The 14,096-nt window shown below is 38.5% G+C and overlaps 1 protein-coding gene across 5 annotated transcripts in view; it reads right to left on the reverse strand.

The window, feature by feature from the left end:
• Positions 1-5,846: 5,846 nt before the first annotated feature.
• The window catches only part of LOC111863343 (zinc finger protein 60), a 21,395-nt gene continuing 13,145 nt past the window's right edge, over positions 5,847-14,096 (reverse strand). For all 5 annotated transcript variants that reach the window (XM_023849591.2, XM_023849590.2, XM_023849588.2 and 2 more), the window contains one exon: positions 5,847-8,226. In XM_023849591.2, the coding sequence (XP_023705359.1) occupies positions 6,468-8,226 (1,759 nt within the window). In that variant the 3' untranslated portion in view covers positions 5,847-6,467. The remainder of the gene's footprint in view (positions 8,227-14,096) is intronic.

Here is a 14,096-nt window from a genome sequence, read left to right on the forward strand (position 1 = left end):
GTCAAGAACTTTCTCTTATCCACGTCGTCCAGACAGGCCCTGGGGTCCACCCAACCTGCTATCCAATGGGTACCGGTGGATCTATCCCAGAGGATAAAGCGCCAGCGGGGTGAAGCTGATCACTCGCCTCCAACTAGTGCCAAGGTCAAGAAAATGTGGATCTATATATCCACTCCCCCATACGTCTTCATGGCGTACTGCTTAATTAGTTAAGCATAGGGACAATTTCTACCTTTTTTATTATCACTAGATGTTAGTCTGAGGTACTAACAGCATTGATAAATAAACAACAATTACATACAATTCATGGGGTTATTTATCCGTTTTCAGTGTGCACTGAATCCTAACGGAATCAGACAAAAATCTTAAGAGCTCGAAGTGCGATAACGGAATTTTCATCTTTGTCTTTTGGCGGCAATGATACGCCAAAGTGACTGAAACTCGTGCTTATTCCTGCATTGTCAAAATGTCTTCTTACTCGTAGATACAGGCAGATGGGCTTGCTGCTGTGTAGACCAGTAGGTCTACAATGCTATTTTTGGATGTTACTCCGTGCAGCCTGGCAGAAGTACAGTATAATAATATTTCGGAGAAAAGTATCGCCTCCATATTGCAAGCAATCAGCACCATCACTTCGCTTCATGGGTTTATTATTCGACTCTGAAGATGGAGGCAACACGTTCCTCTGAATTGTCGATAAATTTCTATCAGACTACACGGCCTAAGATCCCAGAAGATAACATCCTCTATTATCACCGTCGTGATAACTTATAATCTCATGTGTTGCTATGTAATTATTTTGTGTGTGCGAGAACGCCTAAAGAGTCTGTATAAAAATCATTCAAAATAGATAAGCGAATACTAGCACTGTAACAAGTATAACATTCACCAGAACGTGAAATGTCTGTAAATTTAAAAACGCAGAGAAAACATCGTTCCTGTTCGTCTATGGCTTTTCTTCCTTTGCTTGTAACCTCTGCACCAAGTGGATTTAAGTGAACAGAGAGATGGTAAGTGCCGATCTGTCTGCGATTACACTATGATGCTGACCCCTTGGGAGACAGCAGTGGTTCTCGGAGGGGTGTGACATGACGCGCCAGTAATGCAGTCGTGGCATTTTGACAGCTCTAAAGTGTCACGTGTTCCTGTGGGACTATTCTGCCACGGTGTTTCTGACGGTAGGAGGAATCCCCTACACTGATATGACCTCCCTGGTCCCTTTAAATTAAGACATGAATGCACTCACTGGAATGGTGTATGATAATATGCGGAAACGTATATACAACCCATGGTCCGCGGATTGGATCCAGTAAAATGCAGTTACATTTCATAGGAAAACACAACTGCGCGAATTTACTTGTGGTAATAGCCGAGCACAGTGGTCAAGAGGTCTAAAGCATGAAATGCCTTCGGCTGCTTTAACACTGGTGTCATAGGTTCGAATCCCACTCAGGGCATGTCTGTCTGTCTGCGATTATTGTGTTTGTGTAAGTAACGGCCTGGCGACAGGGCTGATCGCCCTTTCAAGGAGTCCTACAAACAGTCTGTAAAGATCCATAGTTCCAGATTAATTAACCTGATGGGAACAGGTCAGAGGGTCTATTACGAAAGACAGAAAAAGAACTTAAGGTAGCGTAGTCTACAGTAGATGGAGATCATGGCACTTGAACCCTTAAAAAGTTGGAGTTAATGAATAGAAGATAAGTGTACGAGGGGGAACCCAAAAATAACCGGAACCGACCTGTTGCGCGCGCATGCTTTGTAGTTACGAGTTGTGCTGCTAGGTGGTGTTAGCTGGGGGTCTCCCGCAACTGTTAGTGAGCTGGCGTCAGTCTGAGTTAAGTGGTTTGTCTGTGGTGCTTTGTTGTGTGCGTTCCTGTTTCAATCCTTTGGCGATTAGTGAGATGGCCGACCAGAAGGAACAAAGAGTGTGCGTGAAATTTTGCTTTCTGTTAGGGAAAACTGCAGCCGAGACCGTTGGGATGCTTCGGCAAGCCTTTAATGATGATGCTTTGGGGAAATCACAGGTCTACGAGTGGTTTTCCCGTTTCAAATCTGGCAACATGTCAACAGAAGACATGCCACGCCCCGGGCGTCCTTCGACAGGAAGAAATGACGAAAACATTGCCAAAATCAAACGTGCAATTGATGAAGATCGTCGAAAGACCATTGACCAACTTTCTGAGGAAACGAACATCTCATGGAGCACGGTCCAGCGAATTTTAACCGAAGGTTTGCACATGAGACGGGTGTCTGCAAAATTTGTTCCTCGCTTGCTCGGAGATGACCAAAGAGAAAACCGCGTGAATGTTTGCCGCGACTTGAAGAGTGAAGTGCAGAACGATCCAGAATTTCTTAAAATAATTGTGACTGGCGATGAGTCTTGGTGCTACGGGTATGATCCAGAATCAAAGCAATCATCAAGCCAGTGGAAAACTTCAACTTCACCACGACCGAAGAAAGCGCGTCAAGTGCGATTCAATGTGAAAACAATGTTGATTTGTTTTTTTGATGTGAATGGCATTGTCCACAAAGAGTTCGTTCGGCCAGGACAAACAGAGAACCAACATTTTTACCTGGATGTGTTACGAAGATTACGAGAGAGTGTGCGACGAAATCGGTCCGAAATGTGGAGAAATGGGAAGTGGTTGCTTCACCACGACAATGCTCCAGCCCACACAGCTTTGATGGTCCGACAGTTTTTGACAAGCAACAACATGGTGATTGTGCCTCATCCACCTTACTCACCCGACCTGGCTCCGTCGGACTTTTTTTTTTGTTTCCACGGATGAAGAGAAGTCTGAAAGGAAAGCGATTCCGTGATGTGGATGAAGTCGAAGAAAACACGCTAAAGGCTTTGAACAGTATCCAGCCTCAAGAATTCCAGGACTGTTTTGAGCAGTGGCAAAAGCGTTGGGACAAGTGCATTAATGCACATGGACACTACTCTGAAGTGGACTAATGTACAGTTCAATAAAAATGCAAAAATAAATTCCGGTTATTTTTGGGTCACCCCTCGTATATAATGGACTATTATGTATAATCTGACAATGTGTGAATTATGATAACAGCTATGCAGGTGGCAGGTACCTATTTCGAATCCTGGGTGACGTATTTTGACGGTTTCATCAGTCCCTCCAAATGTACACCGTGAAAGTAATATGTATCTTAAAATAGGTCACGACTATTTGAATTGTCATTCAAATTGTCCTGTCACATCTAAATAATATATTTCACGGTGTAGTACATTTGTTGAATCGTTAATAGTAGCTTGTGACAAAATTTCCCGCTTTTATGTAACCTGATGATAAGACTCTCCTGTTCAAAAAGATCCGTCAATTTAATGTTTATACTCCAGTTCAGTGTAGTTTCGACACAATTCCTCCAAGAACAATTTTAATAGTATCCTTCCATCTATGCCCAAATACCCCCCATGTTAACCGTTCGCTGGACGTTTCTAGACCAAAACTATATACACGTATAACAATTGAAAATGTCCTGAAGACTGTCAAGAGTTAGGCGAGCTCCAATAACTTTGGGAAAGTGAAAGCTGTATCTGGCATAGGCCCAACTCTAGTAAATTTTAAGACTGTCCTTTAACCAAATCATTTTCTATGCAATTTTGGTCTCGTCACACAAACAATTTACTTTTACTCTTATTCGTATTATTTGTATACCTCTGCTCTATAAGCGTTCTGGGAAGGAAGAATCCATTCTGAGTCTGTCTCACCTCTACAAGTTGAAGACGTGATGGAACTACTGGACATCTGTTTAAAAACCACATACTTCCAGTTTGAAGATACGTTCTACCAGCAAAAGGAAGGTATGGCAATGGGAAACTCACTATCCCCGGTGGTCAGTAATATATTCATGGAGCATTTCGAAGAAATAGCAATAGACACAGCTGAATACAAGCCTGCAAAATGGCTGAGATATGTCGACGACACGTTTGTGATATGGCCATATGGACCGGAAGAGCTACAGAAATTTCTTCAACATATTAATAACATCAGGCCTACCATCAAATTCACCATGGAAGTTGAAGTCAACAATGCACTTCCATTCTTGGATGTTTTGGTTATGAAGCAGGGTCCAAAACTGACCACCAAAGTGTACCGAAAGCCTACTCATACTGGTCGTTATCTTCACTTCAAGTCCAATCACCCACACCACGTAAAAAGGGGAGTTGTTCATAGTTTGATCAACAGAGCGAAGGTCATATGTCAAAACAAGAAGGATTTTAGTAAAGAAATCAGAAACATAAGACATGATCTAATGCTCAGCGAATATCCTAAAGAATTCGTGGACTCTGTATTGAAGCCATCGACAAGAAATCGTCCCTCTTCAGACACAACATACCGGGGCACTGTAATCATTCCGTATGTCAAGGGTATCGCCGAGAAATTCAGACGCATCGGGAATCGTTTTCAGCTTAGAACAATCTTCAAAACGAAACTTACACTCCGGGGGACATTAATGAAAACTGGACCCAGTAGAGATGCCCAGAAAACGAAGCAGTGTGTGTATAGCATCCCTTGCGACTGCGGCAGATGTTACATCGGTGAAACTAGCAGACCCCTAGAAGTACGCATTAAGGAGCACAAATATAATATGACACAGGGTTTGCTGGAAAAGTCTAAATTGGCCCAACATGCATACGAGGAAGATCACAAAATTCTTTGGAATGAAGCGAAGGTCTTGCAGATCGAACCCAACACCACATATAGAAGATACAAGGAATCAGCCCACATGTCTCTGCTGGACCATCCAATCAGTCAACCCAGTGTGGATATCTCTCCCATCTGGGCCCCTGTCGTTACAGCAGAAATCAAGAGACTACAGCGACATCTAGTGTAGTTGGTTTGGGTAACTTTTGGTTTCATATGTTGGTACCACAAGGAGTATTGCTTCTCTTCCGGTATTGATTTCATTCACGATATTTCTCTGGTGCTAAGACTCAAATTATGATATCTTCAATATTTCTTAGCTCCCACGGATGATTTTGTTGTGCTTGTATACCACAAGGGGTATTGCTTCTCTCCCGGTATGATTTCATTCTGGAAATTTTTCTCTGGTGCTAGGCCTCAAATTATGATGGCTTCAATATCTCTTACCTCTCACAGATGGATTGAGTTGTGCTTCTTTTATGAATCCCTTCGGAAATTGGCATAGTTGTCCGGAGATAGGGGCTAGCTCTGTCTATTGGACCCAACTGAGTAGGTTTTACCTGAAGACGGGGACAGAATCCAGTTCCCGAAACGTTGTGTTTTTTAATAGAAATTAGACTGTTTTTTAGAATAGACAAGATGATGGATAATGTCCAGCAAAATATTAATTGTAACAATTTANGATATCTTATACACTAAAAGTGACCATCAAAATACTTCAGAATGTCTTTTTGTTTTACATAATGTATGCTCTCCTTACTCTACCAGGAATCTTTGGCAGGACTGCATTACTCTTTCCAGAGTGTTGGGTGAGAGGCATCGGCAGACAAACTCTATGGTGGAGGAATAGGTCTTTCCCTCCTAGCAACTCTTGGCTCACAGATCATGGAAATTCTTTGGTCCACCAAATTATAGCATGCCAAACCAAGCCTACCCAAGCTGGGCAGAGTCTACCATAGCCAGCCAACATGATTTCACCTATCCTACCCTTGCCTCATCAGCCATCCGGCCCATGCCACGCCTATCACAGTGTTGCCTGACAGAAGACAGGCAAGTTTTGTTACTAAACATGTAATATAACACAAGTGAGCAATTCTGATTTCAAATAATTCATTATATGATAAAAAATTACTTGGCATTACATACTGGTATAATTTTTATTGTGGCATCAACCAATAATTTATCGTAAGCAAGGTTATGTGCCTCTTTATAACTACACTAGTGTAACATAATGATAACTACACACTTTGAAGTATGTAGCTGATTATCACAGCGAGCTCTCAAGCTCAGCTTTCCAGCTCTCAGTTGCCTGCCACTGCAGGTGAAAGTCAAAGACCAGATTACTGTACAATGTGAGACTTCCTTATCATGCGTAATTGAACACAGTCATGTCATAATTATTATTCACTGTTAATAATTAAAGTATAATGATGGGGTGTAATAAAGAAATCAGACAATCGCCACTGCAACATAAATTTATATGGATCATAACATCAAAAGTCAGTGAACTTAGGCATCCTTCAGGTCATATTACTTTAATATAAAGATAACAAACTCCATATATTCTTGGTACACTTGATTATTGTCCTGGTTGATCACACTGGTCATATCAACCTGCAGAAAGGCAACTTGATGTTCTTAGTCTTCTGTTTTTCTTAGACAGTGATATCATTACACTATTAAGGATACCAATCTACTATTGCTAATATTCAGAGAATACTTCATTTAATACAAGGCTTCATAACATTTTATTTCACAAAATAATATTATCTGTTCATGTATACAATGCAGGAACTTTACTTACCAACTACATGTTAATATGTGTCTCTTTAACTCAGCTTCAGAGGGAAACACATCATCACACTTGCATTCATATGGTGGTCTTACAACAGTATGAGTCAATATTATATGTTTCTCTAAGGCAGAAATTTGAGGCACATAACAACCACACGTTTCACACAACAGCTTCTCTTTATGAGAAACATTTGCTTTGTAATTTCCTACATATACACAATTGTTAATTTGGCAAACCTCTCCATCCATGTGTGTAGCTCTCCAGTGTGCTTGAAGGAATGGTATATCAACAAAGTCCTTTCCACACAGACAACACTCCAAAGACAAAACTCCAGTATGCGTTATTAAATGTTTTATCATATCATCTGAAGTTTCTCCACAGACTAGGCACCAATCACGGTCCTTATTCCTTTTAGAACCCAAATCACTATACTTATTATTTAGTTTCTTCGCATTTTCTTTCATCTCTGCAGGGTCCTCACTTTCCTTACACCCCTCTGTCTCTGGCTGCTTTTCTACATCTCTCTTCTTGTAGTTATTCATTACTTGAATTCTATGAGTTATAAGATCAAGAGATTTTGTTTTACCTAGTGTCACATTCTGTTTGTGAGCATGAGGCATAGTCTGTGTATTGTCTGCATAATTCACGTTTTTCAAAGGAACATGAGATGAACTCGCAGTAACATGTGTTGACAATAAATGCTGCTCAAGAGCCGTTAAATCAGGGAATGCATATCCACAAGCTTCACATACCAAAGATTCATTATGTGCTAAATGATTTTTGCTGACTGATGTTGGAACTGGATTACCTTGCAAGTGTGATCGCTTCCAATGGGCTTGAAGGAAAGGCAAATCTGAGAATGTTTTTTTACAAATGGTACATGTCATGGAATTAGCTCCAATATGTATCCTCCAGTGTTTTATGAGTGCATTCACATCGTATGAGTTACTTCCACATACTTTACACTTGAACAGCTTTCCATTCTGACCAGAAAGAGACTCGACCTTTCTGCTGTCCACTGATGAATGATGATCTCCTTCAGTGTCCACATCTTCTGGGTCATCATCAGATTCTGTCACGTTATTTGCCACTGCTGCTGAATGCCTAATCATAGAATGTTCTGTAATATTACTTTCCAATACATTATTTTCCAGTTCAATAACTGAGTGATCCTGGCCATCAGTTCCTATTATATTACTTTTTAATACTGTGAATTGTTTTGCTAAGGAGTGGTTATTTATTATTGGAATACCTTGAGGATTTTTACTGTTTACTACATTATTCTGCTGAGAGTTGGTACCACCATACAATGATCCCAAATTGTTACTTGATCTCCAGGACACACTTTCTCTGTGTTGTGTAATAGGAATGTGTGTTGACATTACATGCTGTTCAAGGGCAGAAAACTGTACAAATGAAAAGCCACAAGCTTCACAAACAAGCTGTGGCAAGAATTCAGGCTGATTTCTTAACACCACTCCAGAGTCAGAACATACACCTCCCATGTGAGTTGCTTTCCAATGTGCCTGGAGGAAAAGTACATCTGTGAATGATACATAGCAAACAGTACACGTCAATGAATCAACTCCGGTGTGAAGTCTCCAGTGTCTTATAAGTTCATCTACAACAGTTGACATGTTCCCACACACCTGACATGGAAACAGGTATGAAAAGTCTTGTACACAATCTGCTGCTTCATATCCACTAGTTGGAAGACTGTTCAGAGTAATGTAGTCATTGCTCCACGTACTTTCTTGGCATGACCTGTTAAAACAAAAACATAAAAAGCTGCACTTTCAGATTACACATAGATAAAAACTGCTGTAAGGGACAACATTTTGTCTGATGGCCAGAACATACAGGAAGGCTATATCTTAATAGATCTTCTGGAATCAAATTCAGATGGCAGAAATGGAGCTCTCCTTGCATATTCCAATTGTAAAATGAAGAAACATCAGGTTTCACCAGACATTGGAATTTGACAGTACAGTGGAACCTCACTTAATGAGCATAATTCGTTCCAGAATCTTACTCGTAATGTGAAACACTCGTTAAGCAAAACAATTTTTCCCATACAAATTAATGTAAAATACGATAATGCGTTCCATACCGAAAATAATACTAAAAAAAATTTATGTATAACGTTTATTCAAAGAAAATTATATATACATTGTTAAGGAGCGTGAATCATCTTCATCTTTTCTTCTATGTGGAATGAACTAACCTCCAATGCGAATTCGATTTGCAGAAAAAAAAACTAATTATTTCAATTTTTTTTTTATTATTTATGATACATATCTAATTCTTTTTTACTAGAGAGCTGTCTAGAGACATTTGTTTTTGCTGACGCTTCAACATTTGGTGAAAATGCGACACACCATTATCATTAAATAAATTTGTAGTGCGCATAGCCACTGCCTTATTAGGGTGATGCTTCTCAATGTACGATGCAACAGTTTCCCATGCTTTCAGCATTTCTCTTATTGCGCCAGAAGATTGTTGCTTTGCTGTTACCTCCTCCTCCTCCTCTGACAAACTCTCCTCCACAACTTCTTGCTGTGAAACACAATGCAACTCTGAATTGTGCAAATCGTTGATGTAGACTGATTGTATGTGCGTGCTAGCTCAGCCACGCTCACACCTCGTTCTCGCTTTTCAATGATTTTACGTTTCATTTCTACGGTTATTTTTATTCTCTTATGGCTGTCTTTTTGCGGCCTTTTCTTCGGGACATTTTTGCAAGGGTTATTAAACTTTGCACAAAAAAAATCACAAATAATATCTATGAACAAAAGTTTGGAATACACTAAGATGCTAGCGGAACGAGTGCTAAACACAGGCTGATGCAGCAAGCGCACAATCCGGGACTTCCCCTCTCATCACTCGTTATGCGAAACGTTGCTCGTTAAGTGAGTCATTTTTTTACGATTTTTTTGCTCATTAAGCGAGGTTCCACTGTACTTCTCACATGATTTTTAGAAACTTTGAACTTTAATAGAGGGCCTATGAATGAATGAATGAATGTATGAGGGGTAGGCCTCCTCGGCCCTTGCACCGCGACCTACAGTGGTCTATTGTGCTTAAGACCTACGAAAGAAATAATATTAAATTAGGGAATAAGACAAGGTCATAGTCTTTCTCCTAATCTGTTTAATATTTATTCTGTCAATCTCTTGTGAACCTGGAAAGATAAATGTGACCCAGAAATTAGAATAAGAAAAGGACAGTGCTTAAATACATTACTATCTATGGATGATCAAATTGTAACACAAGATAATCAGGATAGGTTACAGCTCTTATACTATACTTTACACAGGGCTAGTAATACACATAATCTGAAAATTTCAATTAAAGAATGAAAATTTACAGCATTCAAAGACAAGTTTCCAGTTAGAACCAAACTAATTTTGAATAACAATTGGCCTCTCCTACAGCAGATATCTCATTTCAATTACCTAGGAAGTGTCTCAACATATACACTATATACAGACTTAAACTTAATATGTATGATGGAATATGTTGTACATTTTTCAGAAACACAGCTGAAATATGTAAGTGCCTTGCTCTACAGAAGTGAATCTTGGAAAATTAAAGACATATAAACAGAATATAATCAGGATAGACGAGACACTTCAAGGCTGCATTAGACTAGAAAACATTAAGACTGAAAATATTAGGAAGGGACTGAAAATATTAGGAAGGAACTGAAAATACAATTGGTACAAAACATATAAACAGAGACAAAACTGAATAAATCATTTGAAAAGAATGAAAAATTAAATAATATTTTAATATAATATAAAATTTTATAGTACAAACTAAAGGACACTGAGAAGAAAGGATACCTCATAAATGATGGAATGAGTGTGCGAAGTCAGTTCAGGTTCGACTGTTTACACTATGAAATAAAGAATACAATTTAAAAATTGCTGTAGCCTCCATTAAGAGAAATATGGTTCACTGTTAACAGTTGAAAAAATTATGACTACATTAATGGACTGCATTTCATGGCAATGGCAACTATAATTAGGCCACCCCATAGCTCAAGCGGTTAGTCATCTGCTTCCTACTGCGGCAGCCTGGGATCGATCCCAGGTCTGGTCAAGTGTGATTTGTGTGGACAAAGTGGTGCTGGGGCTCATTTTCTCCGAGTATTTCAGTTCCCCTGCCAATCTTCATTCCACCAATTGATCCACAATCACTCTCGCCTATCATCTGGGGCTGGTACAACAGGCCAGAAGTGGCCGCAGTACAAGGGACTTAGTCCCACCCCACTACCAATAAAAAAAGCTATAATTAACTATTGAAGCCTATGAATCAGTTAGGAGGAAGGTATTGCACAATATTCTATAGAGTCTTGGGTACACTTGAAAATAGTTAGGTTAAACTATGTTTAAAAAAAACCTACAGTAAAGTCTGTGTATGTGAACATCTGTTTGATATGTTTTCTACCCAAAATGGTTTAAAACAAGGAGATGCTTTATTGCCACTGCTTTTCAACTTTGCTTTAGAATATGTCCAGGAAAACCTGGTGGGACTAAAATTAAACAGAATATATCAGCTACTGTCTATGCTGATGATGTGAATATGCTCGGAGATAACATACATACCATAAAGAAAAACACACAAACTCTACAGAAGAGTATTACTTGCATCACCAAATGTGATGGCACAGCACTAGACATACTTGGGAGGCACACAATTCAGATCTTCACTAGGACACTAGCTATCCTGATGGAGATTCCTTGTGGTTTTCCTTAGTCCTGACAGGCAAATGCTGCAACAGTACCTTGATTAGGCCAGGCTGCTTCCTTCCAAATCCTTTCCAATTCATTTGTCACCCAACCATCAGACACTACATACTATTGACAGCACTGTAAAATATATCCCCACCCACAAGGGATTTTTATTTGTATCTTTAAAGAGTTTAAAATATTACAACATGCACGACTCGAAGTCCTGGTTCATAATTTCATAACAGGGGATGTCTGCACTCAACAGTTCAGAAAATAATGTTTACTCAGTGAGAGGGGATAGTCCAGACTTGAGGTGGGATATGTGCCAAACAGACTCATAGGCAGCTATTGATGGAGATGCAGAGATTTGTGGTGGCATAAGAAATGGAATGCCCAAGAAAAACTAAAAAATGTAAAACAGATCTTGGTGGAGTAAGGGTAAATGCCCTGACATGCAGACCCCTGGTTATGTATACATGACTTACTTAGCAACACTATCCACAGCACAAATTATATGATACTGAAGGATAGTGTTATATTTTAGCGTCTTGTTGCACTGACTCATGTACATGATTTAAGCTAACCGTCTTACAGTGCACACACTTTTTCACTTTACTCTTCTCTTTTGCACTACATGTTTCAGCACAAATGTGCCATCTTCAGGTGCGTTTTCTCTATGCACGTCTAACTACTGCATTGCGTGCCCTGATGTCTTCATACTAAAATGACTAAAATATATATTCGTCATATATATTAATAGATTTTAAATATTAAAACTTTTCAGCATTCGTCATCCTTACGCCGTAGCTCAATACACAAATCACGCCAATCCTCCTCTGTGAGAGCACTCTTCCTACATTCATGTGTATCTGTAACATGAAATTGTTATTCATTAATACCACATTCTGACTTATCTATTACGTGTGGTTTTATAATGTTTAATACTCACTGTGCTCTTTGTTGTGTCTTGCTCCTGTGACTGTGTGCGTTATACCACTGGATATGTGTGTGTGTGCTGTCTTCATTTTGATTGAGTTATGATGTTGTGGGGGTAGGTGGTGGGGTGTTGTTATGTTGTTATGTGTAAATAGTGTGTAATTCGTGAAATATTGGGTTATATATTTCTTTATTTATATTGTTCATATGCGTGTCTTTCTTTGTCGTTCTGTATATATGATAGTTTTCCAATGTGTTTAAGTATTGCCCTTTCTTATTTGTTGCTATGATATCCATAGTGTTTTCTATAGTACCATATGCATGTCCTGTGTTTAATATGTGTTCTCAGTATCCTGTATTGCTGTTATTGTGTCTTATGTCATGTATGTGTTCTTTATATCTGGTATTAAATTTTCTCCCAGTTTGTCCTATATATTCCATGGGGCAATCTAGGCATTTCATATATGCCACTATTGTTATATTTATTTATTCGTGGTCTTGATTTTAATATATGTTGTAAATTGTTCTTAGTTCTAAATGCTATTTTTAATTTTGTGTCTCGAAATATTTTTGTTATATTTCTTGTTTCTTTTCCTATATGTATGTGAATGTTGCCCATTTCGTTTTTTGTCCTTCTGAATTCTCTGTAATGTTCTGCTTTTTTGCAATGTTTTGTTTTCTGTTATTTGTAGTTAGTTTTGTAATTATATCTGTGTTGTACTTATTATTTATAAGTATGTTGTTTATGGTATCTATCTCATTATCTTTTGCTATTCTGGTAATGGGGTAGTTATTTACTCAATCTGTGAGGTATTTAATACCAGATATCCTGTGTTCTTGTGGATGACATGAGTCACTTGGTATTATTATGTCCATTGCTATGTGTTTGCGGTGGATTGAGAACTGTAACTTTTCCATTTCTCTATATATTCCTATATCTAAGAAATTTATAGATTTATGGTTCTCTTTCTCTATTGTGAAATTTATCATTGGCTGCAGTTTATTAAATTCCATAATCATATTGTCAATATTTGTTTCGTTTATATCATATATCTGCAATATTAGCAGAAATATACATCCAGAACATGGAACACGCACAAATATACAACATATTAAAAAATCAGAACATAATTGGATATTTAAGATATGTTGACGACATACTAATATTGTATGAGGGAGGAACTGGGAGGAAATTTAATACCAGATATAAAGAACACATACATGACATAAGACACAATAACAGCAATACAGGATACTGAGAACACATATTAAACACAGGACATGCATATGGTACTATAGAAAACACTATGGATATCATAGCAACAAATAAGAAAGGGCAATACTTAAACACATTGGAAAACTATCATATATACAGAACGACAAAGAAAGACACGCATATGAACAATATAAATAAAGAAATATATAACCCAATATTTCACGAATTACACACTATTTACACATAACAACATAACAACACCCCACCACCTACCCCCACAACATCATAACTCAATCAAAATGAAGACAGCACACACACACATATCCAGTGGTATAACGCACACAGTCACAGGAGCAAGACACAACAAAGAGCACAGTGAGTATTAAACATTATAAAACCACACGTAATAGATAAGTCAGAATGTGGTATTAATGAATAACAATTTCATGTTACAGATACACATGAATGTAGGAAGAGTGCTCTCACAGAGGAGGATTGGCGTGATTTGTGTATTGAGCTACGGCGTAAGGATGACGAATGCTGAAAAGTTTTAATATTTAAAATCTATTAATATATATGACGAATATATATTTTAGTCATTTTAGTATGAAGACATCAGGGCACGCAATGCAGTAGTTAGACGTGCATAGAGAAAACGCACCTGAAGATGGCACATTTGTGCTGAAACATGTAGTGCAAAAGAGAAGAGTAAAGTGAAAAAGTGTGTGCACTGTAAGACGGTTAGC

The sequence above is a fragment of the Cryptotermes secundus genome, unplaced genomic scaffold, assembly GCF_002891405.2.
Source record: "Cryptotermes secundus unplaced genomic scaffold, Csec_1.0 scaffold377, whole genome shotgun sequence".
NCBI lineage: Eukaryota > Metazoa > Arthropoda > Insecta > Blattodea > Kalotermitidae > Cryptotermes > Cryptotermes secundus.